We start from the raw sequence: 21,233 nt of genomic DNA, 5'->3' as shown, positions 1-21,233 counted from the left end.
GAACAATGCTTAAATTTGGAGCTACTGATTGGGAAATACACCCGAGCAAAAAATGGTTCACTTTACCTCTGTTTCGCTGATTTGAGCAGCGCTTTTGACCTGGTGGATCACGCCATACTATGGACTACTTTGCTAGAAATGGGAGCACCCAGGGAAATTATATATTTTCTGGCCCGTTTATACGAGAGGCTTAGCTCGAGTGTCCGGTACGGGCCTTCGGGCGAATGCACAGACAAATTCAGGGTCAGGAGAGGTATCAGACAAGGGTGTGTATTGGCACCCTTGCTTTTCACTCTGTTTATTAATGAAATAGACTCGATCTTACAGAGGGCACCAGCTGACGCACCTAGAGTAAACACAAGCACCATCCCCGTGTTACTCTATGCAGACGACGCTGTGTTGCTCTCTAGGACTCCCCGGGGTCTACAGCTTTTGATGGATAAATTTGTGGCCTTTATTGAGAAAAGAAAGCTGGTCATTAACAAAAGCAAGACATTTGTGATGGAGTGCGGAGCTAGTAAGGTGAAAATTAAAAAGCCCTATAGGTATCTCATTGACGGCCAAGTGGTGCAGTCTGTGGAAAACTTTTGCTACCTGGGAGTTAACTTTTCCAAAAATGGTCACTGGGATGTCGAGCACAAGGTGATGCGCGACAAAATGATCAGGAGTGCCAATGGAATATTTGCATTTGCAAGTAAATTAGGTAGTAGAAGGCCTAAAGAAATGCTTAAGATCTTTGAAGCTAGGTGTCTCTCGGCTGCCCTCTACGGAGCAGGGGTATGGGGGGTATCCAGGGTAGAATCTCTACAGGTAGAAGAGAATATGTTTCTGAAAAAATTACTGTGTCTCCCGACCTCTACTGCTAATAGTTTGGTCCATAAAGAACTAGGACTACACCATATAAACGATCTATTATTATTGAGACCTTTGATGTTGTGGCGTTCGGTCTGGATGAAAGACGAAACCTCATTTAATAGGGCCATCATTGAGGATTGTTTACGTCTAGACTATTTTCTCAAAATCCCATGGATTAAATACACAATTGAATCTTTCTCTAGTGTATTTGGGCTTAACGTTACATTAGATCACTGTTCTGCCTCGGATCTCTCTAAGGAGAGTCTGAAATCAATTTTCTTAAATCATTGTGCAGAAAGACGAGCTATGGATGATCTTAAACTTTCCACCTGTATACGTTATAACCATTTGAACGAATTTGTGGGCCTACATCCTTACCTCCCCCAGGTGACCAAAGGGCAACACCGGTTTGTTCTCACCAGGATGAGGATGGGTACGGTCCACCTATTGGTTGCATTCCCTGAGATTAAGAGGCGCCCTACAGGTCCATGTCGGTGCGACAATATTTCAGAACAAAGCACAGAGCACTTTCTACTTATATGTAACCTGTATAGCGAATGTCGTAAATTCTTTTTAAAACCTTTATTTATTAAATTTGGAGTAAGAACTGTTAAAGCGGCAATGAAATTACTTTTTAACTTGCATCACCCTGACATCTGTTTTTATACGGCTAGTTATTTACTTAGGGCCATTAGCTATAGGAAAAGCATGATTTTTTAACAAACAAATATCAAATTTCTTATAACATTTTATTTATTGGAAAATTTTTAAGTGTGTCATTTGATTGTTATATGTATCTTACTGTATTTGTAGCTGATTGCGATTGTTAAAGTGCATTTTCTTTTAACATGTATTGTATGTATGTACTTTTATGGACATGATTTACATGTTTCCGAATAAAGTTTTGAATTGAATTGAATTGAGTCCCAGTCACAGCAGACATGACCCCTGCTTCCTCAGGACCAGGATACTCTTGAGGGTGAGCTGTGTACTTCACAATTACCCTTAACATAACAAAGTTTGCCTAAGCATTATTGTTGTGGTGTTGTTCAAACTCCTCTTACTCTGGTGTCTCTTGTTTCACACTCTGTCTCTGTTTTCCATCTCCGTCATACTCTCTTTATTTCTTTCTCACCTTTCTGTCCAAATTCGCAAACACGCTTAATTCTCTTTCACTACTATCGACCTTGTCTTTCTCTCTCTCACTCTCTTTTCAATCAATTCTCTTAATCCCTTCTCCCTCACTGCCATCCTCCCTCCCACCTTCTCCTCCTCACTCTCTATCAAGAAGATTAACCTAGGCGAGAGGCATGTGACACTCCCACAAACATTAGCTGGCCCTAGTTTCTCAGTTCCCACAGAACCTCGGAGTTTACATTATAGGAATGAATGCTGAAAGAGCTTAACTTTGACTGAGAACTGACTCACCACATTCTATATCTGCGCAGGGACTCACCACTGTCTGCAATGGAGCTCAGCTGCATACTTGGAAGAGCTCAGCTCTGTCTACGCAGGTTCATAGTACTATGCATGGAGGAACTTCGGTTCAGTTCAATGAAAAATTACCCATGGGTATATGGTCTTTGCTCTATCTGTGCATGGCTTCAGTACTATATATGCAGGGACTTGGCTGCCTCTGTGATGGAGCTCAGCTGCATCTGCAGAGGAGTGAGCACTTTTAGACTGGCTTCCACCCTATGTATGCACTTTATGCATTCCATCATATAATGGTGAACCGTGTGAATTTAGGTATCTCCCAAATGGACTTCCTTGGTCCCTCCTGAAGGCTCTTCCCACCTCAACATCCATTAGAAGAAACAACAGTGGCAAAGTCAATGGGTCTGGCTTGCATTTTGAGTCCTAACTAAACATTAAAAATCCTGCTGCAGTAAAAAAAAAAAAAAAGTTCTTATTTTCTTAGCACCTGCCAACTACAAGATAAAAATTTAGGGTCACATTACAATTGTCGGTCGAAAAGCATTCCGACCGACTCCTTGTCAGAATGGTTACCGACCGAATAGGATTCAGGGAGTCCGACCGACCGATTACGATGTTTCCAAACACCGTTCGGTCAGACTCCCATTTACTTGAATGGGAGCCTGTGTTCCGACTCACCACGCAGGCTCGCATTGACAGGCTCCCATTGAAGAAAGGGATTGTTGCGAAAACCATCCATGGTTCGAAAGAGGGAACCTATGGGTACCCCCACGGGCCCCAACCAGAGAACTCCAGGTGAAGGGGGCTTGCTACGGGCCCCCAAAGCCGGTTTCCAACAGCCGATCCATGTCGGACAAACCAATTCAGAAAGGCTGTCTGAATCGGACATCATAATACGTTGGTCGTACAGTCGGTCCATAGCCCTGTATGGATCAGCTCTGACCGACTTGGTTTCTCCAAATGCCGGTCGGAACCGAGTCAGAAATTTCAAACGGTTTCTGACTATCGTAATCGGACGGATATGTTTTCGAGTCGGTCAGAAATGTGGGTTCCAACACAGATTCGGACAAACCGAATGCCGTTCGGAGCCTTTCCGACAAACATTGTAATGAGGCCCTAAGTGTCGGATGATTCAACGTACCTTTGGAGATGTAAAATAGTCTGTCCTGCATTAAAATGCAAGCCAATCCATAGGAGGTGGAATGATACACCAAACAGCCAACAGCACGAGCTGAAACCTAATAATTTTCTGGGCAGGACCAAAGCCTAATCTATCTGTATTTAAAAGTTTTGGTGAACTGGATCATCCAATTGAGGTCATTCAGACCTACAAAGTGTTGGAGACCAATCTGTTCAAAGAGACCTTCGACTTATAAGCAGGCTTTGACGGGACCAGCACCCTCTGATCCCCCTTTCCTTTAAGGACGAACCCCTTCACCTTCCCCAAGACTTCCTCAAGTCCCCCCACTGACTACATTTCACACAAAATATTTGATGCGTTTCCTTATTCTATCATCTGTTTTGATGATGGATTAAGACCCTACCTTGTCACACGCTGCGAAGTGATATCCGAGCCGCAGTGATGGGGCTCAACCAGTCCTGGTTTTCAGCAAAAGCATGCTGGGACGTGTAGTTTCAATTTTTGTATTATACATAATAAAACTTTGAGATTAGTGATGTTGAATTAAAACCAGGATCAGCTGAAAGTCACATTGCTACTGCGCTGGTGCTAGGATTTCCAAAAATAAAGGAAGATGGACATTTGCCATTTGAGTGCTCAAAAATAAGGCTTTTGTTGAGACCCTAATGTCGGTCCAGACATGCCCCGATTACATGATGAGACTTGACTTCTATGCCTGTAATAAGGTTCTTTGGCTCTGTACTTACAAACTACTCTTGTGGTACTTTCCAGAGCAAGTGCCTGTTTTAAGGGTAAAAGCGGGTGCCCTTAAGCACAGTTATTCAAACTAGAGTGCACTTCATCCGAGTAAATCCACACAGAAGCTAGAGAGCAACAAGCGGTTTAACACACAGCACAGAAGGACATTTTGTGGTCAGCCACTTCTTTGCCCGGAAATCCAACATCTGCAGTTTACAGTATGCGGTAATACAGATGCAGAAAAGTTCAAGAGGTCATTACAGTGGCATATTCCACACACTCAACCATGACACATTGAATCTTGTTAGTGTTGTGTGCAAACCTGCATGATTTTAGTTCTACACATTTCTGAGATTCTAAAACAGGCATTGCAAATGTAATGACACGTGCACTTATTTTTAAAATCGCAGGAGAAAAGGTCTGCAAAAAAATGTAGGTGAGAATAAATTCACCACTTGATTTTTTACCAGCAAAAACAATGCATACAAAAACGCCCTAAACTGGTTTGTACTGGAGAATTTCCCTTTAAAATCTGGAAAACTTCTATGTTATATTTGAAAAAGAAATTATGAAATCGTAAAATTATGAATGTTGGCCATTTACGCCAGCAGGATTGCACCCTGCAGGGTGTTATGATGTCGGCCTCTTTGAACTCCTGATCCGTGACCCCCAGAATAAAACCTTAGAGTGATCATATTTCCTGAGTCCATAATTTACCTAGTCAGTCAAGTGAATTTAGAAGGGTTTTTGTTCCAGGAAATGTGTGAGCTCTACAACAGTAACAGCTGTCTTCAGACAACTTGAGGTCTCTGGAGGCACAGTTTTAGCAAGGGTATCTACCTACCACAGAGGGGGACATAAGCAGAACTCTTAAATTTACAATCCAGGTCCATGCCAGAAGCTCATCCAGACTGTGTTTTTGTCTGATTTAAAAAGAAAAAAAGAATCAACTGCAAACCCCAGAATGCAAAGAACAAAACTGGGCTGGATTAGCTACTCATACATGGAACTGAGAAACATGAGAGTTCTTCATAAATCTTGTGTCAGAACCTTGGGAAAATATTGCAGTGTAAGAAAATCTCATTTGCAGCATAGTTAAACCTGTCAATGGCCCGGGGAGGGCAGGGTTAGTTTTGCATTCCCGTCGGGTTCTTTTGAACACGTCAATCTTGCAGCAGGTGAGCCCTGGCCTTGTTTTTAATTAGTGGGATTTTTAAAATGTTTTGAAGAATGGCTCACCTGTTCCATATCAGATATCACAAGGTTTATTTTCTGATGAGCTATTAGCTGGGGGCTGGAAGCTGGATGTTCAAATGCTCAGTCATTGTTTAGGAAGACATTCAACAGTAAAATAGCTATACCCTAAAAGAAGACTGGCTGCATTTCTCGTGTTTGTCTCAACATATTTTGGAGCTATTTCTAGAAACGCACCCCACTTCCGGTGATTAACTCTGTTCCTGCCACACCTTAGTCTGGAAAGGCTCTCTTCTGAGGCCTGCTTAGATCTTGCAGCTGCTCAAACTGCAGTTCTTCTGAAACACAATGCAGGTAGTGTTGCAGTGGTGTTTTGTCCCCCAAAATATAGACCTGCTGCACTGTTTATAGCGGCCATTGACCCATCAGCCAGCTTTCGTTTTTAATCAGGTAGTGCTTTGCATTCTGGGACCTGTAGTCTCGCATTTACTAATACTCGATACTGGCTGAAAGTGCCACGCACGACCCAGGGCTCATTGACAGCCAACATGAGGTTTTAAATAAACTGAAAAGTAAAACAAAAGATTTCCCGGTGGGAGATATTATTTCCTGCTCATAAGTCAGGGCACAACTCTCAAACACCATTCATACCATTCATTTTTGTGGAACGGGAAAACACTCGCCAGAAAGGAAAACCACCCAGTCTAATGATACTATAAAAAATATACACTTTATTCTAAAATATACAACACTAATCAATAAATAAAAGTTAAAAAACATAAAAAACACAATGGAATGCACAGTTAAAAGCCACCTAATGTGGACGTGGAGAAAATTAATCTAAAGAGACATTTATATCTGTCTTTAGTCTGTCATTTCGGACCATCATTTGTCAACACTACGAGGAAAATATTCCTTTAGTTCAGTTAGAATGTTGGCAATGCCGAATATGACTTTGAAGTTGGCGTCGACGCGTTTCGGAAGCTTAAGAAATGATAATGGCTTCCTTCCTCAGGACAGTTTGTATACGTATTCTCCACAAGCTGATAGAAAACCGTAATGATTGTAATTTTCGTAAAGAGGCCACAACATGTATAATGATCCTCAGCTTCGCTTCCGTGAGAGTCACCTTGCTTTTCTTTCCTCTCCTACCTTAATGTTTGGAAAGATGTTTTAATCACGACCCTCGTCTGTTTCAATAAAAAGTGTTTTTCATCGGTAGGAGGTTTTAAGCGGTCCTTATAACTCGCTTGGTGCGATGTTTATTTGAAATTAACCGGGTAAAATAAAGTAACATTTCCTCACTAAAGCGGTGATCGAAAAGACGCCACGAGAGTTAGCACCGGGAACGCCAGCCGTGTGCACACACTAGCCACGTGCATTATTTTACCCGGTTGCTGGACAAGAACCCCAATTAAGGAACGAGATCGACGTATCTCGGCCTCGTGCACTATTTTACCCGGTAGCCGGACAACAAGCCTATTCAGGGTACGAGACCTATGTATCTCGGTAAAGAACAGCACCTAAAATAACTGTGAGACCGATAATTTCAAATAAACATCGCACCAAGCGAGTTATAAGGACCGCTTAAAACCTCCTACCGATGAAAAAAGGTGACTCTCACGGAAGCGAAGCTGAGGATCATTATACATGTTGTGGCCTCTTTACGAAAATTACAATCATTACGGTTTTCTATCAGCTTGTGGAGAATACGTATACAAACTGTCCTGAGGAAGGAAGCCATTATCATTTCTTAAGCTTCCGAAACGCGTCGACGCCAACTTCAAAGTCATATTCGGCATTGCCAACATTCTAACTGAACTAAAGGAATATTTTCCTCGTAGTGTTGACAAATGATGGTCCGAAATGACAGACTAAAGACAGATATAAATGTCTCTTTAGATTAATTTTCTCCACGTCCACATTAGGTGGCTTTTAACTGTGCATTCCATTGTGTTTTTTATGTTTTTTAACTTTTATTTATTGATTAGTGTTGTATATTTTAGAATAAAGTGTATATTTTTTATAGTATCATTAGACTGGGTGGTTTTCCTTTCTGGCGAGTGTTTTCCCGTTCCACAAAAATGAATGGTATGAATGGTGTTTGAGAGTTGTGCCCTGACTTATGAGCAGGAAATAATATCTCCCACCGGGAAATCTTTTGTTTTACTTTTCAAGTATATTGGTGCTCTATTTCCCTTTGGGTTACTAAGAGCCCCTCTCTTTCCTTTTTACCTTTAAATAAACTGAAACAATCCAACCTTCACAAGCCCTGGGGTCTCACAAAGAAAACCCGAGGACCGCGAGCCAAATGGCCTCATCCTTACTGTTGCCGCTGCTCAAATCAATGACATCAGTAACGGGCTCTGAAGGATGAAACACGCTGTGGCCCCAACTTGAGTATGCATTAGGGTCCACATGCTACACGCAAATACCCGCTGGCAGGTTGTACAGAGGTCAGTTGCAGGAGCTATTCTCGCTTTTCATTTTAACAGCAGTGCTTAATTTGAGCTGGTGATTTCCGGTGTTCAGCACCAGCACTTAACCATCAACACCGCACTTTTCCTAGTCACCACTTAAAGACACATTCATTTATGGCAGGCACGTGAAGATTACGCGATTTGCCCAGAATCAAAGGATGTTGAACCGATGTAGAGGTTCGAACTTGGTTTCTCAGTCCCGAAGTCGGCAGCTCTGGCCATTACGCCACATCATCTCCCCACTTTCATAGTTGGTTCTGCTTTAAGCGGCGCTAACAAGCTGTCTCCTGACGAGAGCCCCGGCACTTATTCCTTACAAGTTAACTGCCGCTGAGCTCGCATTCCTGCAGGAGGTGACCAGGGTGCATATTGATCCGTGGGAGGAGACGCGAGAGAAGCTGCGAGGCGGGAACAGCTCACGCGCTCATTACTAAACGCTTCGAGGCACTGCTGCAGACAGGGCGCTGTCGAAGGCCTTCCTGACCTTTGAGATGGCCTCTGCGTGGGATCGGCATAGACTGACGCAATGCAATGCCAGCGAGGCAAGACTGCAGAGCGCACTCGGGGCAATGCAAGACCAGTGGGCAGCAGCCGGGACCGCGGGCACAGAGCAGCAATTAGAACCTGTTTTCACCATGCGGTGTAACCCTCGAGTGCCCGCGAGCTGCTCTGACGGAAGCTTTTGTGACCAAACTTAGTGCAAAGATCTCGAGTTGTAATACTGGCTCAGCTGTCAGGCAGCCCCACGTTAGGCCTGACTCCTTTCACCAGTCCTGCCTTATCAGTCAACAGCATGTTGCATTCTGGGGATTGTAGTTTCGCTTTTAACATTGTGTGAGTGGGTTCAACATAGCACACACATTATTGCCTAAAGCGCCTGTACTGGCCTGGGCTGGTCAAGGGGCCACTTGTGAGTATGTACCAGGCCAGGTGTGAATACCTCGTCCAGTCCGACCTTTCCATTCTGACACCTATGGTAAGAGCAAAAACTATACGTATCAGAATGCAAGAAATGTAGCCATTACGTACATGTGGATGGGGTAAAGTAATGTCTCTGCTCAGCAACTCTGATTAAACTGACCCTTACATCTGGAAATAAATTGTGCCCATGTGATGATACGAGCGTACAAAATGATTTACATTTTCTCTTTTTTTGTAAATTTTACCAAAAATACTTCAAATGGTTCCTAGTTCCATATTTTAAGAAGCACAGACCACTTTCTTTGGAGGAATCCTATTTGATGTTGTTAACTCTGAATAACGAAGAATTGATATTCCGCACTAGCACTTTCTTAAGAGTTATTACTTACGCACGGAAAACAATGGAGCACCCTTAGAAATTTTTTGTACTGTTGCTGCTAATTAACCTGTATTTTACAAATGTATTTGGAATCATGGCTCTTTTAATTTATTGGGATTGTATATTTGTATTGCTTTTATGGATTTGTAAAAATTCGTATAAAGATTAGATTTGATTCGATTCGACCCTTACACTTCTACAAAAGGTGCACTAGCCAACCGAGCTTTCTTTAAAAGGCAGATGAGCGCGAGACGCTGTTAATGAGTCCCTGCTATGTAAGTTAGTGTGTTTTTTAAAACAAATCTAAGTACAATTACATATATATTTGTATATAGATATGCACACACACACACTATATATTTATTCACAGAAAAAGAGAAAGGTTAAAGTGATTTTATAATTAGATGTCAAAATAAAACTAACATTTAAAAAGAAAACACTGAAATTCAGCAGTTATAGTTCACTGAGCTAACCAAAACTTGCAACCATGCCATGCTCTGCTTATTACCTCACATTGGATCAATCATGTCTGTTAAATGACATCACTGATGACATCACCGATAACCCCTTAGTCATAGACAGCATATAGTTACTGAGTGAACATTGGTGGGTGCATAGCATGGAAATATAGCAAACCTTGGAGGCAAGTGTGGTTGCACATGGTGAAAGTTACATCACAGACGTTTGGGATGCAAGTAATACAAGATAAGGAGAGCACACCTAATGTGGGTTGCCACAATAGATTTGTAAGCAGGGTGTGGCTTAATGCCAAAGCCTGTTCCAAAAAATGTGTGAGAATGGTCAAAGTTTATGCTGACAATATGTTATCCCTCAGTGGAAGTATGGAAATGTGGCTCCTTTAAATAGTTGCCACCGAGTGCTATAGACAAATTATGTAATGAGAGCGTTTATAAATTGTGGATGTTCAATATCAGAACTTTGCTGAAGATTTTGACAAATTGAAGACTGCAGATGACCACCAAGCAACTAGCCACCTCTAGCGCCTTGAAACCCTCACCGGTGATTTGTCACACTTTATAAATCTTTGATTGATTGAATAAAGTAGAATGCATTGGTGTCCCACTTAGAGTTGGTGTATCTCATACTGGCATTGTAGGTGTGGCCTGGGGACCAGGCCCTGCAGAAAACCATTCGCCATGCACAGCAGGGAGTTTTCTGCTCTCAGCAGGGTGGGATCAGGGCCTAGCCAGAGGCCATGGTCTGAGGCCAACCTCTGCTGCACACGGCCCCACACTACTGAAATGATGGACGGGAGAAAAGCTCCCTCAGCTATTGAATGAATGAAACTAGGTTTTATAAAGCGCAGCGTTCACTCCAAGGAGCATCTTGGCGCTAGATGACAGAAGACAGAGGGGAAGACAGGAGGGGAAGGGTGCAAAAAAAGGATGATTGCAGAGGGATCAAATAAGTGCCAAGATTTCCTGGTCTGAAGTGCTGAAGATCCAAGTTTTTAATAGCTTTCTAAACATAAGCTCGTTGTTGGTGTGTCTTAGTTGGGTGAGCAGGTGATTCCAAGCTTTTGCTCCCAGTGTGGCCAGAGTTTTCCCCCCTCGGGTTTTCATTTTGAAGTGGGGATTGGTGAGCAAGTTCTCGTTGGAAGACCGCAGGGTTCGTTTAGTTTTGTAGGGTCTAAGGTGTTTCCTCAGATATTGTGGCCCACTTCCAATGGTGGCTTTATAGGTGATGGTTAGGATCTTAAATAAGATCCTTTTGTGAATTGGTAGCCAGTGGAGGGTTTTTAGGGCATCGGTCGAGGATGACCGTTTGGGGAGTCCCAGCACCAGCCTGGCGGCGGCATTTTGGATCACTTGTAGTCGTTTTATCACCATTTTTTTGTTCCAGCATATAGACCATTGGGATCTATGATGTTACAACGCATACTTTTACAACGCATACCGTTACAACGCATTTTTTACAACGCAAAAACTTTTACAACGCATACCATTACAACGCATGTTTTTACAACGCAAGTACTTTTACAACGCATGCCATTACAACGTAAGTATTGGTAAGTATATAATATATTTTTTTTAAATTAATTGTAATTAATATAATTTAATTTAATTTAATTTATTTAATTTAATTTTTTTTACCCTGTACCCCTGTACCCCCAAAACCCAAATTAACCCAGAAACCTAAAAATACCCCTGTACCCCAAAAACCCAAAACTGTCCCTGAACCCAAAAAAAACACTGTATCTCATAAACCCAAAACTGTCCCTGAACCCTAAAAATACCCCTGTACCCAAAAACTGAAAACTAACCCTGAACCCTAAAAATACACCTGTACCCAAAAACTAAAAACTGACCCTGAACCCTAAAAATACCCCTTTACCCAAAAACTGAAAACTGACCCTGAACCCTAAAAATACCCTTTTACCCAAAAACTGAAAACTGACCCTGAACCCTAAAAATACCCCTTTACCCAAAAACTGAAAACTGACCCTGAACCCTAAAAATACCCTTTTACCCAAAAACTGAAAACTGACCCTGAACCCTAAAAATACCCCTTTACCCAAAAACTGAAAACTGACCCTGAACCCTAAAAAATACCCCTTTACCCAAAAACTGAAAACTGACCCTGAACCCTAAAAATACCCCTTTACCCAAAAACTGAAAACTGACCCTGAACCCTAAAAATACCCCTTTACCCAAAAACTGAAAACTGACCCTGAACCCTAAAAATACCCCTTTACCCAAAAACTGAAAACTGACCCTAAACCCTAAAAATACCCCTTTACCCAAAAACTGAAAACTGACCCTAAACCCTAAAAATACCCCTTTACCCAAAAGCTGAAAACGTTAAAAAAAACCAAACATATAAAATATTAAATATAATTGTATACTTACCAATACTTACGTTGTAATGGCATGCGTTGTAAAAGTACTTGCGTTGTAAAAACATGCGTTGTAATGGTATGCGTTGTAAAAGTTTTTGCGTTGTAAAAAATGCGTTGTAATGGTAGTGCGTTGTAAAAGTTGCGTTGTAAATGTTGTTTACCGTGTCTGCCATAGTCAAGGCGAGATAAAATCAGGGCCACTGCAACAGTTTTTCTGGCGTGCAGGGGAAGCAGATCAAAGAATTTCCTCAACATTCTTATAATTTGAAAACAAGTACCTGCAACTGCGAGTGCCTGTTTGTGAAAGAACAGCGAGGGATCGAATTTAAAACCTAAATTTTTGGCTGTGTCCACTGTGGCAGGCGGTGGGTCTGAATTAATGGGCCACCATAGGGTTGGGTTAAAGTTGTTAGCTTTCCCAAACAACATAATCTCTGTCTTGGAGCTGTTACACCTGAGATGGTTTGACTCCATCCATTTCATGACTGAGGTGAGGCAGTGATGACATTTTTCTTCTGCCGCGGTGGAGTTTTTATCCAAAGTCAGAATCAATTGGGTGTCGTCTGCGTAGCTGATTGCTTCAATATCGAAGGAGTCAATCAGTGTGAGCAGAGGGGACATGTATAAGTTAACAAGCATTTACAATGCAATGGTTTCGCCTTTGGAAAAGTTAGAGTTATTGGCATTGTATATGCCAAAATTTGTATTTATGTTTTTGTTTCGAAAACAGATAAGTAAATGGCATTGTCATTTACATTGCCATTACCTTTTTTTGCAGTCACTTGGCACTCTCTAGCACTCCCTAGTACTCTTTATGCACTCTGCATTTCATATGCACTCCCTGTGCACTCTGCACTCCCTATGCAGCACTCTGTATGCACTCTGTACTCTATATGCACCCTGCACGCTCCACTTCCTATGCACTCCCTATGCACTCTGCACTTTTTATGCAGCACTCTGTATGCACTGTGCACTTTGTATGCACTCCACACTTCCTATGCACTCTGCACTCCCTATGCACTCTGCACTTATCATGCACTCCCTATGCACTCCCTATGCACTCTGCACTCCCTATGCAGCACTTTGCATAGAGAGTGCAGAGTGCCTAAAGAGTGCAGAGTGCACTCCCTATGCACTCTGCACTGTCTATGCACTCTGCACTCCCTATGCACTCTGCACTCCCTATGCACTCTGCACTCCCTATACACTCTGTATGCATTCTGCATTACCTATGCACTGTGCACTGTCTATGCACTGTGCACTCTGCACTTCTTATGCACTCTGCACTTCTTATGCACTCTGCACTCCCTATGCACTCTCTGCATTCCTTATGCACTCTGCACTTCCTATGCACTCTGCACTCTCTATACACTCTGCACTCCCTATGTACTCTCTCTGCACTTTGCACTGTCTATGCACTCCCTATGCACTCTGCATTACCTATGCACTCTCTATGCACTTTGCACTCCTTATGCACTCTGCACTCTCTCTGCACTCTTTATACATTCTGCACTTTTTATGCACTCTCTCTCTGCACTCTCTATGCACTCTGCACTCCTTATGCACTCTGCACTGTGTATGCACTCCCTATGCACTCTGCATTCCCTATGCACTCTGCACTTTGTATACATTCCCTATGCACTTTGTATGCACTCTTTATGCACTCTCTCTGGACTCTGCATTCCCTATGTACTCTGCACTGCCTATGCACTTTGCACCCTCTATGCACTCTGCACGCACTCTGCACGCACTCTGCACTCTATGCACTCTGCACTCCCCCTGCTCTATGCACTCCCTACTCTGCACTCCCTTTGTTAAAGTTTGAGCTTTTGATAAATGGTGTTTTGTATCTTCATTGAATTATGTGTAAAATGTTGATGTGTTTTACTTTACACAGAAATCTGGAGTGCATTTATAATGCAATTATTTGCAGAGAGAGGGAAGGGATGAAAGAGGCCAGGAGTAAGAAAGCTCAAAAGGAAGCGAGTGCAGGATAGAGAGGGAGGGCAGGAGGGAAGGAATAGACGCAGGAGAGAGGGAGGGCATAAAGGAGTGTGAGGGCATGAGGGAAGGTAGGAAAGTGTGAGAAAGGCAGAAAGGAGAGGGCGGCAGGTAAGAGAGGGAGGGCGGAAAGGAGAAGGAGGGCTAGAGGAGGAGAGAGAGGGAGAGTGGGCAGGAGAGGGTAAAGAAAGCACACGGGCAACAGAGGGTGGGCAGAAGAGGGTAGGGAGAGCACGTGGACAACGGAGGGTGGGCAGGAGATGGAGGGGAGAGCACATGGACAACGAAGGGTGGGCAGGAGAGGGTAAAGAAAGCACACTGGCAACAGGGTGGGCAGAAGAGGGCAGGGAGAGCACAAGGACAACGGAGGGTGGGCAGGGGAGGGTAAAGAAAGCACACTGGCAACAGAGGGTAAGGAGAGCACATGGACAACGGAGGGTGGGCAGGAGATGGAGGGGAGAGCACATGGACAACGAAGGGTGGGCAGGAGAGGGTAAAGAAAGCACACTGGCAACAGGGTGGGCAGAAGAGGGCAGGGAGAGCACAAGGACAACGGAGGGTGGGCAGGGGAGGGTAAAGAAAGCACACTGGCAACAGAGGGTGGGCAGGAGAGGGTAAGGAGAGCACATCGACAACGAAGGGTGGGCAGGAGAGGGTGAGGAGAGCACATGGAAAATGAAGAGTGGGCAGGAGAGGGTAAAGAAAGCACACTGGCAACAGGGTGGGCAGAAGAGGGCAGGGAGAGCACAAGGACAACGGGGGGTGGGCAGGGGAGGGTAAAGAAAGCACACTGGAAACAGAGGGTGGGCAGGAGAGGGTAAGGAGAGCACATGGACAACGAAGGGTGGGCAGGAGAGGGTAAAGAAAGCACACTGGCAACAGAGGGTTGGCATGAGAGGGTAGGGAGAGCACATGGACAACGGAGGGTGGGCAGGAGAGGGTAAAGAAAGCACACGGGCAACAGAGGGTTGGCATGAGAGGGCGGGGAGAGCACACGGAAAATGGAGGGTGGGCAGGAGAGGGTAGGGAGAGCACAGGTCAACAGAGGGTGGGCAGGAGAGGGTATGGAGAGCACATGGACAATGGAGGGTGGGCAGGAGAGGGTAAAGAAAGCACACGGGCAATAGAGGGTGGTCAGGAGAGAGTGGGGAGAGCACACGGACATCGGAGGGTGGGCAGGAGAGGGTAAAAAAAGCACACGTCAACAGAGGGTGGGCAGGAGAGGGTGGGGAGAGCACACGGACATCGGAGGGTGGGCAGGAGAGGGTAAAGAAAGCACACGGGCAATAGAGGGTGGGCAGGAGAGGGTGGGGAGAGCACACGGACATCGGAGGGTGGGCAGGAGAGGGTAAAGAAAGCACACGGGCAATAGAGGGTGGGCATAGCACACGTCAACAAAGGGTAGGCAGGAGAGGGTATGGAGAGCACATGGACAATGGAGGGTGGGCAGGAGAGGGTAGGGAGAGCACACTGACAACGAAGGATGGGTAGGAGATGCTGGGTCAAGCAAAATGACAAAGGATGAAAGGCAGGAACAGAATGAGTGAGAAACACAGAGGGGGAGAAGTACACAAGGGAGCCAGCTGGAGGAAACACGCACTCTCATAAAGTGGTGCTTAAATTAAAAGAAAAAAGTACCACCTGAAATAGTGAGCCGTGGATGGACAGCAGTGCGTCCATAACGCTAAAGAAGAAAAAAAAAAAAGAAATAAAGTAGAGGGAGGAAAACCTACCGAAGCTAAGAATTCCAAGCAAGCAAAGGAGAGTGACAATGAACCGAAGTAGAAATGGGCGGGCGCTAAGTCCACTGTAAAGTACCAAAACGTCTGGCAACAGACAGAGGTGAGACATAATAAAAATAAAATGATGTACACAGTGGGCTTTGGATCCAGTCAGAGGAGTATTGGTCACTCACCTCCTGGTACAGGACAGCGAGGGGGGGGAGGGCGGGAACGGGGCACAGGACAGCGAGGGGGGAGGGCGGGAACGGGGCACAGGACAGCGAGGGGGGGAGGGCGGGAACGGGGCACAGGACAGCGAGGGGGGGGGGGCGGGAACAGCACACGGTGTTCAATTATTCTCCTGGCGATGTGATTACTGCCAAAAGAGTCCACTTCAACATAAGAAATTCAAGGCATAGTGCATTTAATCAAAAGTTTGCTAATCCTCCTAATAGCACCATGCCCTGCTCCCAATTAGATAAAAGCCATACAGAAGAAACCATTTAAACCTTTGCGTTTTCAGTGGCAATGTAAACCGAGTGCATTCCAGATGATTTCTTGTTAACTGCAGTCAAATAGTAAGCCTAAACTTGCTCTAAATAGTATGGCAACCACGTGCTTGGGCGATACAAGTCTGAATGCAACCCCCTGGGCACCAAAAACAAACAAGCAACGGAGAGTGAAAGGGGAGGGGGGGCGGAACGGACAGCGGGAGGGGGCGGGAACGGGGCACAGGACAGCGAGGGGGGGGAGGGCGGGAACGGGGCACAGGACAGCGAGGGGGGGGGGGGAGGGCCACGTCAACCGTGCTGAAGGCCAACGTTCACAACCAGAAAAACACACCCTAGTAAAACCATAGGTTGAAAACCAGTCCGGTCTCAGAGTCCATTTCCGTTTAATGAGGTATGAAAGGAACCCGGTCCTCTCCAGATGTTTTCCGGCAGTACATCAATAACAACCTGGCCAGGGGAGGATGTAAAGCAACACACAAAACACCCATGACAAGGGAAGCACAAACCACGTCACAGGAACATTTGACCCGGCTTTGGTGACGAAAGAAACGATTATTTTCTAAACTGGTTACAAAGCGGACACGCTCACACCTTCCTGTGCCTAAAACACATATTTAAGGAGGCTAGCAGCCCTTTTAGCAAGTTTAAATCACTTTGCAACAGTGATGGGCAGAATTGTGGGAGACAGCACAGAAAACATCACAACCTCAGTGCCCACAATTATACATAATCCTACAAGTAACTGGTGCTGACCGTCAAGAAATGTGGTGAGACGACTCGAGCTGGCATAGGGAGTCCAACTTGTGAGGAGTTCTGCTCTGGACACCGTCTGCGGCCGCTCGGAGAACACAGGCGTCCGGGGGCCCTGGCTGGCGAAACCGAAACTGTAGCCGCGGGCGGTGGTGAGCGCTGCTGCCGTGACGCAAGTCACGCAAGGTGGAGGAAAGTAGCGGTTCGGGCCGGTGGGCTCCCCCTATGGTGCCGAAGAAACGCATGCAATTCAGGGCAGATGCTGGTCCCGGCTGAGGAGGCTGCGGCTCGGTGTGTGGGCGCAGAGAGACTCGCATGGAGCCGGTGGGAACCCTGAGCGCGACTACACAGTAAGCGGTAAGGTCGTGTGTGCAAGAAGGAGTCCGTAGGCCCCCCATCAAGTTTTTGAACTGCCGGTTGCGTGGGGCATCGGACGCGGCAGGAGTGAGAGCGGTCAGGGTGTCGGGAGCGGCAGGGGTGAGGAGACTTCTGGCGCGTACACCCGTGAACAGCAGGGCTGAGCGGCGCTTACCGGAGTGCGGCACAAGCAGTGCTGGGGGGGCCGCTCTCTTATCCCGGGACCGCCTATGGGCATTGAGATGCGCTGCAGGGCTGAGCGGCGCTTACCGGAGTGCGGCACAAGCAGTGCTGGGGGGGCCGCTCTCTTATCCCGGGACCGCCTATGGGCATTGAGATGCGCTGCCGTTTTTGAATCTCCTCGAGAAGAGGCGTGATTGCGGCGGTATTCAGAGGAGCGTCTTTCCGGGTCCGATTTCGTTTGTCAATATACACTTTACAGACAGAGAAAGACAGGCTCACGGAGAGCGGGAGGGGGACGGCGGGAGGAGGGACACAGAGTAAGGCAGGACAGCAGCAAGCACGGCCCGGCCGGACCAGATTCGGGGGCGTTCCCGGCTTTTGGCTGACGTATCATGACGTAGCCAAAAGCCAAAGATTCTCGGGAACGCCCCCGAATCTGGTCCGGCATTGACGGACAGGCCCCTCGTCCAATGGCTAGGCTCCATTTATGGAGCCAGCCAATAAATGACGAGGGCCGACCCAAACCCCACTACAGTTCTCATCAGGTTTTCGCCTGCGCGAAAAAGCTGCGCAGAGCGCAGCTTTCGCCAGGCAAAACCTAAAAAGGGTCGGACTCAGGGAGGATCCCTGTGGGACCCCTGAGGACAGTTGTTTCCCTGTGGACTTGTACCTACCCAGAGTGACGACCTGGTTCCTGTTTCTAAGAAATGCGGTTAACCATTCGTGGGCTTTGTCGTTTAAACCAATTTGCTTCAGTCTGTTTATCAGAATTCACAGGGTCTTATTTTTTTAATTCATGGTACCAAGGGACTTTCACAGAACCAACTTTCCACATATACCGAACTTTTTTACCCCTTCACGACCACCTTGAGCACCGCTTTAAATAAAAATTTCTCGAAAACAGCTGAACGAATTTACACTAAATAACAAAAAACACACTTTATGAGTAAAGTTCTAACTTTCTGCCAAATGTGGTGTAATTTCAATGTAACCGTTTTGTTTTTGTGTGGAAGAGCAAATTTTCCCATGGGAATTAACATGAGACCTCAACATTTTTTGACAAATCTGCATTCCCCCCACCTCCCCCCTGCTTGCCAAATCATCCCAAAACGTTCCAAGAAAGAGCTGAGGTGGATGAACTTTTTTTTGGGAGGGGGGGGGGGGGGGGGGGCGGGGCGGGGTGAATTTCGTGCACATTTTTGAAACTGCACCAAAGTTACCAGCAAAACAAGAAATGCTCTTTTATGGAAACACGAACCTAACTAGAACACTGCCACTTTAAATGAACACTCTACACACCCTCGCTAAATATGTCAAGCAATGTGTGCAGGCTGCACAGACAAAAAAGACCGCTATAGCTTTATTCATTTTTATGGTGAAACAATGTCAACAGGGAAACAACATTATACTCTACTGGAAATTCGCGGGGAGGGCCATTATACTAAAGGGGTGGGGGGGGGGGAGGGTAGTTCTGTGCATTAGCGTACAATACCCAGCGTGGCAGGTAACAGAATAACATGCGGTGCCCAGGGCACCACTTTCCAATTACAGGTGAACATGTAATGCCCAAGAGCGCCGGGAAGTAATTAACAGATGAACATGTAATGCCCTGGGGCAGTGGCAGGCAGGGAATGAAAGAACAGGACAGGAAGCAGGGCTGTGTAGGTAAGAGAATATAGAATTTTGTGCCAAGGGACACTGCCAGGTAGCGTCAAAAAAGTATTGACTTCCCATTGACAGTGCTAGGCATGTATCGATGAACATGTGATACTCAAAACCAGGAACGAAATAGTGCCATCCATGCAACAGAAGATCACCGCAGGGGCAGATGGTAACAGTACCCCTGGACTGCGCGCGCACTGCTCCAATGTATAATTGACATGTTGGACAGCAAGAAGAGGATCACGTGCAGTGCCAGCAAAGTAACTAAAAGACATGGAGTGTTCAAGAGAGGAGCCAATTGGGTAAGAAAAGCAGAGTGTGGTAAAGGCCTCTTGGGGCACTGGGTGTCATACATGAAGGCAATCATTGCCCAGGGGGCAGTGCCCGATAGGAAACAGAAATACACTCGCTCACACGCAGAATCTGCACATCCTAAGAGCAGTGCCTATTGGTAGCAAAGAAGAAACCCAAGCAGGCCCAGGCAGCGCATTTCAGGTACCAAAACTAGAAACGCATGCAGGCCTTGAGGTCACATGAGTAATAGAGCTGCGGCAACAATTGATGGACGGAATGCAGAATGAATCAGACATTCACCCCCAGTCAAGAGATCTGGGTTACATCTATTGGTCTTTTGCTCACTGCGCCACACCGGTTTGGACCCAGCCATACGCAAATCAGTCTTGACCCTGTGCCTCATGGAAACAGTCCAGCCCGAACTGCCAAGCCAGGTCCTCCCTGGACCAGAAGCAAGCATCCTGGGCACGGTTTGGGGGGTAAAACCCCTCATCAGACAGGCTAACTTGACTCCAGTGACACAGTAAGCAGGGTACCCATACCTGGGTATACCCATCCCACTTAGGGTGAAAAGTGCTGCGCAAACAAATGATGGAGGGGGGGGGAAATGATGAATTTAACTCAGATCTGTGAATGAGGGTGAATATTTGATTGATTCAGCATTCCGTCCATCTTCTGTTCTATTTGAATTACACGAGTTATAGAAGCAGAACACGAAGGGCGATGGCTGGTAGGCAGCAGACGCACAGGCAGCGCCCAAAGGCTGTGCCAGGAAGGTAACACAAACAGTATGGGCCCAGAAAAGAGTCTGCTAATAGCAAATGCAGAAAAGCGTGCAGTGCCCATGGACAGTGCCGAACAGGCAACAGGATCACAGAGAGTGCCTTGAGAGTAGCCTTGAGAGTTAATATAATACAGTTACTCATGCAGTGCACACGCAGTGCAAAGTGGCAGTGCCACATATTAACAAAAACCTATGCAAAAAGATACGTACACCGTGCCCAGGAACAGTGGCAGCAGACATTTCACATAAACTTGTGCAGTGCCAGGCAGGAAACACAACACATACAGTGGCCATGGACAGTGCCAACTATTTACCAGAAAGACATGCAATGCACAGGGGCAACACGCACACGAAGTGCCTAGCAGCAGTGCCAGATAAGTGACACTGGAACAGGCACACTCCAGAGACCGTAAAACGACGCAGAGCTGGTGGGATGGCAGCAGACGGCAGTAACTTGGGGGCTCAGTGCCAGGCAGGTGGGCCAGGCACGCGCTCTCCCATCAGTCACTGCTGCTCTGCCGCGAGGAGGCTGCCTGTGGGCACAGGATTCAGCCCGTGCTGCCAGGTGGAGGCTGAGCGAAGACTCCTTACCAAAGTACACCTCCTTGGCACAGTTCGGGCACTTGGGCATGTTGGCGAGGGGCGGTGTCGGGTGTCAGGCGAGGTGAGTGTCGGGCGTTGCTGTCAGGCTCCGAGGACGGGCTACTGTCTCTGAGCCCTCGTCGCGTCCGCGCGCCTCTTGTACACAGGGTGCGGCAGGGTGGGGCGTAGAGGAGGGACAATACCCCCCGGAGGTTGGGGAGGCAGGCAAGCCTCTGTGACTGCATCTGTTAAGCAATAAGCACCAAAAGGAGAAACGTAACGGAGAGTAAAAAACCGCAGCAGATAAAACTATAAAAAAGACCAACAGAGAAGCAAAAAAGAAAATAAACCCCGGAGCGAGTAGTGGAAAGAGAGCGATGCA

General features: G+C 46.2%; 1 protein-coding gene across 1 annotated transcript in view; it reads right to left on the bottom strand.

Annotated features, from left to right (window-relative positions):
• Positions 1 to 20,975, bottom strand: part of LOC144780978 (cysteine-rich protein 1-like) — a 43,786-nt gene extending 22,811 nt beyond the window's left edge. The window contains exon 1 of the mRNA XM_078659571.1: positions 20,861 to 20,975. Coding sequence (XP_078515697.1) covers positions 20,861 to 20,900 — 40 coding nt within the window. The 5' untranslated portion in view covers positions 20,901 to 20,975. The remainder of the gene's footprint in view (positions 1 to 20,860) is intronic.
• Positions 20,976 to 21,233: the final 258 nt, after the last annotated feature.

Source organism: Lissotriton helveticus, chromosome 9 (assembly GCF_964261635.1).
Source record: "Lissotriton helveticus chromosome 9, aLisHel1.1, whole genome shotgun sequence".
NCBI lineage: Eukaryota > Metazoa > Chordata > Amphibia > Caudata > Salamandridae > Lissotriton > Lissotriton helveticus.
The sequence above is the reverse complement of the archived record's forward strand: the minus strand, read 5'-3'. Positions and strand labels throughout refer to the sequence as shown.